We start from the raw sequence: 9,633 nt of genomic DNA on the forward strand, positions 1-9,633 counted from the left end.
AAAATGGGGCCAGGTCATGGACCTCCTCAACTATAAGAAGGTTTGATAAGAAGCATTTGAGGATGGAAGGGGGGAAGAGTTGAACATCTCACCAAAATGATGTCATTTAATTATAACAAAACTTTTAGCTGCTATTTGGAAAACACACTAGGAAATTGACTGAAAAATAGAATGGAAGCAAATATAGCCTTTGGGACCAACATGTACCTCTTCATGTCTTAGGTAAACAAATAAATATGATGGCCTAACTAACCTGTAACTGATGATAATTTACAATCCAGCTAAGCATAATATTTTCACAAAGGCTTTATTCTGAAAACAGAGTGTTTTTACTCTAAAGAAATCATCTTAATGATAAAATTTTCATACCAAGATTATTAACCAGAGTGGCATTTTGATCCCCTCCTTAAATCATCATACGTGGGTGTTCTACATTCACTTTGTGTTGAGCTTAATGACTGATCTGGATGATATTGACATGGCAATGTATTTTTATCGTAATTATATACCAAATGTCTTAAACTTCAGAGGTATAGTATAAAAAAATAATCCAGAAGATAGGGAAAAAACAGCAGAATAAAATACAACTGAGGGGAAATAAGAGTGATCTAAATGACAGTAAAGTATGACAAAAAATTAACAGGAGGTAAATGAAAGCGATAACTCAAGATAAACAATTTTAGAACATAGAAAGGAAGTTCCAGACCACAGGGTTTCTATTTCCTGCACTAAAGCAGCTACTTACCAAATGAGACCTTAAAAAAAACTAGTCCCCAGGGAAGACATGAATGACAAACTTCTGAAAGCCAATTTATAGCTTCCTAAGAAAACTCTTCCACACTGAAGAGAGATCCATGAGGATAGAGATCTTAAAATTTGTATTCAATGATAAATTATCTAGCCCCAAACAGTGTCAGGGTCATAGTGGATGTTCAATAAATATTAGTAAAATAAATGAATGAATGGGATTCCAGGGAAATATTACTCTCCAAATTATTTCCATCTCAAAGATAAGAATCCCTAACTGTTAATTCTTTACTTAGATATGCTGTCTCCATAACTATGTTTTGTTTTCTACAAATTTAAGGAAGGATGTCACCGATTCTGGGAAAATCCCATCTGTCTCTGCATACTACACCTACAGTTGTGAGAAAGCATATTTCAGACAGCAGGGAAAACCCGTAGCTCACCACAACAACATGTTGTAAATTGTCTGAGCTACTAGAGCATAAATTAAAGCGAACTGGAGTAGTTGAGTGATTGGAAGGCAAGAGGAAGGGGGTGGGGACGACATAACTGACTATAAATGCTGAGATATTCAGAGGCTCAGACACTGAGCAAGAGCTCCAGCAAAGACTTTCACTGTAGATTGGCTTTACCTGAGATTAACCAGAGATTCTTGACTAGAATAAAGATGAATTCAGAAGATTGTTCCCTAACAGAGAACAGCTCCTTGCATCTGGAGAGAGGACAACAAAGTAAGTCAGATCTTATTTTTATGTACTGGTAATAACTACCTATCTAACTATAACAGATGATATATAACAATACTTCGGGAAGAAAATGAGGCTTTGTCTTTTCAAGAACTTAGTTATATCCTATTTCAGTCAGGATAAAGGAGAAAATGAGAAAAATTATATATTTCTTCATATATGAGAAGATATGATTCCAGAGACTAGAGGGAAACAGAAAGGAGAATTTTAAAAGATATTCAAAGATCTGTTTCTTTGTTTCAATTTATTCCATCTCAATTTTTCAGATTTAACTAGAAAATTCCCTGCACTTGCACAGTACACTCTCCATCATTTTTCCATATCCAACTGTCCATCCTCCAGGAAGCATTGCCTCTCTTTACAAAAATTATTTTCCACATAAACAATTACATTCTTGATTGTCTTCACCTTGTATCTTTGTGTGCTTCCTGTGTGCCTTATCTTGCGTTCTCATGACAGCATCTTCCAGTTGCTGGAAATGAAGGTTTCCAATCTTTGAGAAAGCAGCCATATGAGCATCTAAACATGTACAGCGTCCAACAATAATTTATCAGGAGAATGTCATGAAACAATTCTTGAAAATGACATTTTCTGCCTCTGTATTCTTACAGAACTCTTTAGTTCCATTTCATCCTTCTCTCTCACCTTTCCAATCACTGACTTCAAATTCTACATAAATAAGACATTATTCTTTCTTTTATTTTTCATCAAAATATGATCATTTTAGCAATACTATACTTTTTCCTCTCTTCTATTTGTCTAGTCTATCCATAGACCTATTCTATTTCTTATTACCAGAATTTTTCCATTGTTTTCCTTTAACTTGTTTCTGTGAGACTTCCTTGAGTTTTTTCATTTATGCCTCTTCCTCTCTACTTATTGAGGTACCCCCCAAACCTAGCATGTAGGAAGTGGAGTTTATTTGTAAGAAATCTATACAGTATTAAAGGGATGTGTTATGAACAGCAGAGCTGAAACAATCTAGAGGAAGGCATTGTTTTTGGAGTATGTGTCTACTAGACTGCTTTGCATCAGAAAAGCTTCAATTACCTCCAATAAACCCATCTATAACTTAAGAACAAAAAATCACTTGTGGATATCAAGTGCAAGCCACACAAATTTTTTGGTAATTAGGTAACCATAACTTTATGGCCCAGATGAGGTGCTAAAAAGAACAACAATTATAATAATAAAACTACTAAATAAACAGAGGGCATAGTTGAAAGAAGAAGGACCTAATTCAGGAATTCTTAACTTTTCCTTAGATCATCCCAATTTTGTATTGAATGCTTAGTTTATGCTGCCCTTGCTTCATTTGTATGGACAATCATTAGGCATCACCCTTAGGTAACTCAATATGTAACGGCAGGTTTATTATCAATTTCTCCGTTAATGGACAAGGCCCATAATCAGAGCGGAAGTATACTGTTGGGGGAGTGTTTTGTTACCTAGGTGATAAATCAAACTGAGTAATAATAGCTCTCACTAATGGATATAAAATATAATCTGAGAATCATCCCCACAGTTTATCCATTGGATAATGGGCAATGTCAGCCAACAGATTGACATAGGCTTTGGAGTACATGAGGTATTTGCATGAGTTAGTACTGGCTCAGGAATGAGAGCTGCATTGAGTCTAAGCAGCATGAGGAGAAGTGAAACTAGACAAAGAGCTCTGAACTTACTACCTTATCTACCAAGGTCTGTTTCTGGTGACAATTGTATACCAGTGAAAAAGGGAAGATTAGTTTTGAGAAGCTGAAAGAAATAGAACTACGTGGGAGTGAAGTAAAGGCATCTCTTGGGAAATCTAAATGCAGATCTACACTAGGAAAGACAATTCCCAGAAGAAGCAAAAGCTGATGCTGAGATCCAGTACATGGTAAATTACTATGAAAGAAAGCAACATCTCATTGCTCAGTTTAACTTTAGAGAAGTGTTTTAAGGCAAAAATACATGCATTTCAAGGTACGTTCTTTTAATTATGAAAGTCATCCATACTGAAAGACAAGATATTTTTGCATTGTGAGGCTTTTTTATGGTAAATCTTAATATCACTCAAGTAGCAATTTTGCATTTCATTTTTAGAGAACACAATTGAGAACTCTATATTTCTTGTGAGGCAAATTGTAAAACTCCTGATAGCTCATCCTAACAAAAACTGAAATTCAAACTCTGAGTTGCAAAATCCCCTTCTCTCTTCTCAATTATTTATTTATATTCTAAAACAGATATTCTTCCATTTTTTGTGTGTGTGACTAAGATTCGTGATTCACATTATATTCATATTCTAAATCCTTCTATAAAAATATTTCTTATTGGTGAAATCAGATTCTTACTTTGTTTCAACATTATACAGAGGATAAATGAAACTTCCACCCAATATTTGGTTTATAATACTGTTATGTTTCTTTTATTATTTTAACTTCTCTTCAAAAATTCAAATATTTTATCCATTTACATGTCATTTATAATTGAGGTAGAATATCCATACAAGGGATGCATAGATCCCAAATGTAGTTTAATGAGTTACAACTACAACTTCAATCAATATTTGAAATTTTCATCACTCTAGAAAGTTTCCCCTGTTCCTTTCCACTCAAACTACCTTTCCTACACACATAAAACAATCACTTTTCTGATTTCTGTCACCATAGTTTAGTACATCTTTACTTGAATGTCAAATAAATTGAAATATACAGTGTGTAACTGTAGTTGGATATTTTACAATCAACTTCTTTTTTTTTTGGTTACTAAGTAGAATTTCTTTGTGTGGCTATAGCATAATGTGTTTATCCATTTTTCCTGCTGATGGGCATTTGGGTTATTTCTAAGAATTGGCTCTTAAGAATAAAGCTGCTATGAACCTTCCTATACAAAGCATTTTAAAGACATATTTGCATTTCTTTTGAGAAAATACATAGCAGTAGAATTGCTGAATTATAGGGTAGGTGTATCTTTAATTATTTAAGAAACAGTTTTCTAAAGTATTTTTTTCATTCTACTCTCCCATCAGCAATATATGAAAATTTCAATTGCTTCACATCTGGTACTATCAATCTTTTTTTTTTTTCAGCCATGCTATTTATAGATATTTATGTATTAATTCAATATTTTTTATTACACTATCCACATTTATCTCCATTTTTATCATCTCAAACACAGAGAAGTTAAGGAATTATGCTTAGGATGTTTTACATGTCTTTTAGGGTAATCAGGTATTTAATAAAAGTTCTTATGATAAAACAATAAAATTATGATATATGTAGAATGATCATAGCTACTAAGTGCACATATTAGAAAGATATTTTATGTTCTCATTATTATGCCTGGATTGTTTTATTTCTAGCCAATAAGAAACTATCCAACATCACTCAAAAATTGGGGAAAGTTAACATATAAATTGTATGTAAGAAGATAGGGAGACTCATAACTAGTTTTTATAATTTAAGTGCCTCAAGAGAATATCAAATGTCCCTATCTGACTTCTGTAGTATGCCTGAATTCACCACCAGCTTTCTTTCTTCAGATCATGCCACCAGCTCTCACTTTGCAACACATCGTGAAGGGTCCCTTCAAGTTCCTGTTCCATGTGCTGTACTGAATGTGGTCATCATCACTGTTTTAATCATGGCTCTCATTGCTTTATCAGGTAGGTCTGCACTTCATGAATTCATTGAGTCTCTTTGCTGTAAGCATTCATGCCCAGCTGAAATCACCAGGAATCACTCGATCCAATTAATCAGAAATTCTGATTAATTTAGGATCATCCCATACATCATACATGGCTGATTATTTAGTAAAAAAATGTTAAATATAATTCCAAGTTCCTTGGATACTTAATATAATACTTTTGAGTTTTCGAGAGCTTCTTTATAACTTTTTAAATTGTCTATGACTTATACATTACTGTGGGAGGAAGTGACATTTGAGCAAACATTTAAATCTGGAATGAAAGGGGCTGATTTAGATTCTACATAAATTAATATTTATGTTTGAAAGAAAATGTGGGCTTCACATTCCTTGTCGATAGACAAAATAATATCTAAGCCATAGATTAATCAGGATTTGGTCAGTCTCTTGTCTTTTACCTCAAAGGCCACAGAATGGTGGTTATGGATAATTAAGAATATAGCTATAAGCTCCTAGAGAGTTAATTGTCATATGGTATTCAAAACATACAGCTATACCAAAAATCATTTGTGTATTTTACAAACATGAAATTTCACAATTTTATGAAACATCTGGAGCTACAAATCTTTCATCTCCCAATATAGTGTTTTATCTACTGTATCTTCAAATTCCTCCACTTCTGCATTCAGATTCTAAACCTTACTTAGAATTTATAATGCACTTTACCCTTTCTAGTCAAAAGGTATTTTTAAGATTTTTCTATTTTCCTACCACTTTCTGATATTATGGCCAAAGAGCCACCCTCTTTTTTCTTATACCTTGTACAATGACAGTTAGGCACAATGGCAGATCAGATAAGATGAGAACTTGCCTTCTTCTCTTCTCAGAATTTGCCTTCTTGCCTTTCATCCTTTACTTTGTTACCAAGCACAGCACAACATCTCCTGAACTAGGTTTGCATTCTGTGGGTATTTAGTTTCTTTTGTTACTAAAACAAATGATTTTTCTGTTTACAGTCGGCCAATACAATTGTCCAGTCCAATATATGTCCTCAGTACCATCAAGCGGCCATGTTTCTTCATGCCCGGATGACTGGATTGGATACAAGAGAAAATGCTACTATATTTCCAATCTAACAAGGAGCTGGAGCTTAGCCCACAAATCTTGCCTCAAACATGGTGCTACTCTCGCTCTCTTTGATTCAGAAAAGGACATGGTAAGGTATTATTCAAAAATAGTTTCATAAAATATTGCTATTTTATTTTTTTAGCTACTTTGTGGTTTCCTTCTGTTTCCTTCTAAGTGAAGACGTTGTACATGCCTTCCATGTAGGAATATTTAGTTACAGGAAGCCGTATGATCAGTCAAAATGAAGTCTCAATTTAATCTTGTAAATTTGTTTGAATATTTACTTTCAAAGGCCAGATATCCAAATGAGTTGATCCTATATAGAATTAATAAATGATGAGCTTAGCTACATTCTTCAGATGCAGCTTTTGAGAAACTGCTTTTGAAGATTTATTACATACGTCCCCAAAGGGATTGTTTAATACACATGTCCTTTCTGCTTTCTTCAAGATCTTTTTAAAACGATATGTGGGTAGAGCTGAACACTGGATTGGGCTGAAAAAAGAAGCTGAACAGACATGGAAGTGGTCAAATGGCAAAGAGTTTAATAACTGGTAAATTTCAAGATGTCTTTTATGCTCCCCAGGCTGGCAACTCAGGGAAACCACTTTCCTTTCTTTCTGTCAAAGCACTGTTCAATACGAAGGTTGTGCTCTTTATAAGCAGATCTTTAATTACCTTTTTTGTATGCTTATACTCCTTGGAATTCTTTTAAGAAAGGATTTCATATTATCATTTTGTTCTTTTTATCTATTTGGAATTCATACAATAAATGCTTCTAGTAATTTGATCTCAGCCAAATTTCATGTGAATAATAGACTCAGAAATATTCTAGAAAAAATGATGATGATGCAAACAAAATCCAATATTTCAAATCTCATATTTATGTTTTACTGATGAGCTAATTTTTGGAAAATAATTTCCTCTTACTCTTTCCCAGTTCTCATCTCCACAAGGATAAAGAGCAATATTCTCTTTTCTTTTCCTTCAAGAACAATATTTTTATACCTAATAAGAGGCTTCTATGAACCTGAGAAAAATCTTGCCCTGAAATTAAAAATGCTGACTTTATTTTATTACCTGTAATTAAACTACATTTTTTAAAGTTTGAGGACACTTTATAAGTTTAGTATAAATCTTCGTCATCAGAAAACTCAGAGTTAAATTTCTAGCTATTGAAATAGTTTTATTTTAATTACTGATACAGAGAATAAATTCAGATCTCTAGAAAAGGAACTCTTAATATGTGTCTTATGGTACCCTCTCCACAGATGAGCTTCAGGGGCCATAATCCCCCTAAAATTGTTGAATGTGTATACTTTCTGAGAATTGTTTCTTGAAGGGTTTGTGACCTCAAAAATGACCAAAATTCATTCCTCTGGAGGCATGCCAACCAAATAAATGGAGCTTTTCACTCTTAGTTTAGCTTTGCACCTTCCTTCCACATACTGTTCCTCTAGATCTTTGTCTACTTTTGTCCAGATTAATCTATGATCATTAGACTGGCAGACCTGCCTCATACATTCCTACTCAGCACACACACACACACACACACACACACACACACACACACACACACAATATGCAGAGGCCTCTGCCACCACAGTTTATTCTCATGTAACTAAACGAAAATGAACTGAAAATAATTCTCAGTTTCTTTATTATTTGACAGGTTCAATCTTACAGGATCTGAGAACTGTGCATTTCTGAATAGCACAGAGGTCAGCAGTACAGAATGTGGAAAGAATTTACACTGGATATGTAGCAAACCCTTCAAATAATGAGGAATGAATCATTTGATTATAGAATACTATCATATGGAACTCAAGGAAATTTATTTTGATGGATGCTGCTCTATGGTCAGACGTTTTCCACAAAGACTTTGTGAACAAACTTTGTATTATTTTGGAAATTTTCTTCCAAATAAGACTGTGGAAAAAAGGGAGAGAAATTTCAGGAATCTCGGCAATGAGGAATACCCCTGTCATGAGCTAAAAACATCACAGATTGACTGATAATTATGTTCAAGACTGAGAAGAATGACTTTGAACTTTCTGAATGCACTTTATACTTTTCCAAATACAGAAATAATAAAATAGCTAGGTAAAGAGTTATTTATTGTTGAATGACTACCAACAATGAGTGCCTTTCATGCATTTGCACTATTTGAAGGTGTTAGATGGTGGTATTAAAAACTGAATGTGAACAAACAGAATTTTAACTGGGAACACAGAGAACATTTATAAGTGGGCAAATGCTTATGAAACTAAGCTTTGTAATATTTCTCTCTTTTTTGGAGAAGTTTGCCGGGTTATGTTGTCATTTTTTTCCCCACAAAAGAATGGGATGACCATGTATTTATGTTGTTGTGTTTTTACTTCTTCAATGTAGACTTGTCTTTTTCAGTGGTACATAATTAATTGCCTTTAAAACCTTATACACAGTGTTTTAAAAACATAAAGACAAAACCAAAAAATATGAGGAATACTTGTAAAACAGGTAAGTGTTGGAAATTGTGCAATATATGATGTGACAATTCCCCATTAGGAAAAGTTCTGTATTGTTCAAACCAAGAATAATACCAGTGTTATCGGATTATAAGTCTGTGCCTCTCCTAATCAATTCTATCATGTGCAGTACTTCATGTGAAGTATTTCTTAGTGCAATAAAGTGTTTTGTTTGTTTGTCTTTCATATTCAGTGTAATTATAAGTTGCGTTATGTATGTTAAAATAAAAGTAAAATCAACAAAATGGTTTCTAAGAAGTGTTCATTCCTTTAAAATACACTAAAAATTATATATCATACTAGAAATCAAAAAAGAGGATATTATCACATGTTTATAGAACTTATCTATCATAAACCCTTAGCTTTATAACATGGTTTCTACTTTTCAAATTATTTTCATGTGTGTTTCCAAAAGGGCCATATCCATTTTTCTGTATAATAGTGGATGCTCAGTAAATATTCTAATCGAGAGGAATTTATGTCATTTAAAATGTTTTTGTCTCTATTATTTTCTTCTTCTTTGTTGTTTATCACTCTCATACTGAAGAATCACAGAGAAATTGGGAGACACCTAACGTCATTTTATGAGAACCTACTTATGATCTCATCCTCTCTCCAATAAGAGGACAATTGATCCTCATAACTGATGCTTCTGAAAGCAGCTTGTTCAATTCAGAAATGCTATACATATTTTAGTTATTTAATAAAATAATTTATTAAATAGAAATAAGGCACTACATAATTTTCATGATATATTTCAGTCAAGGAAAAATCTATACCTTCAAAATTATTTTATGAATGCATTTTGCAATATTCTCCTTCTCTGCAAGTTGGAAATGTATGCTGTATGTCGTATCTTTAAACTTTTGTCA

The 9,633-nt window shown here is 33.2% G+C and overlaps 1 protein-coding gene across 1 annotated transcript; it reads left to right on the forward strand.

The window, feature by feature from the left end:
* Positions 1-1,320: 1,320 nt before the first annotated feature.
* On the forward strand, positions 1,321-9,009 carry CD69 (CD69 molecule). Its single transcript, XM_019713477.2, has 5 exons — positions 1,321-1,478; positions 5,023-5,145; positions 6,143-6,342; positions 6,705-6,808; positions 7,927-9,009. The coding sequence occupies exons 1-5, from the start codon at positions 1,415-1,417 to the stop codon at positions 8,033-8,035; spliced, it is 600 nt and encodes a 199-aa protein (XP_019569036.2). The 5' UTR covers positions 1,321-1,414; the 3' UTR covers positions 8,036-9,009.
* The last annotated feature ends 624 nt before the right edge of the window (positions 9,010-9,633 follow it).

This window comes from Rhinolophus sinicus, linkage group LG02 (assembly GCF_036562045.2).
Source record: "Rhinolophus sinicus isolate RSC01 linkage group LG02, ASM3656204v1, whole genome shotgun sequence".
In the NCBI taxonomy this organism is placed as follows: domain Eukaryota; kingdom Metazoa; phylum Chordata; class Mammalia; order Chiroptera; family Rhinolophidae; genus Rhinolophus; species Rhinolophus sinicus.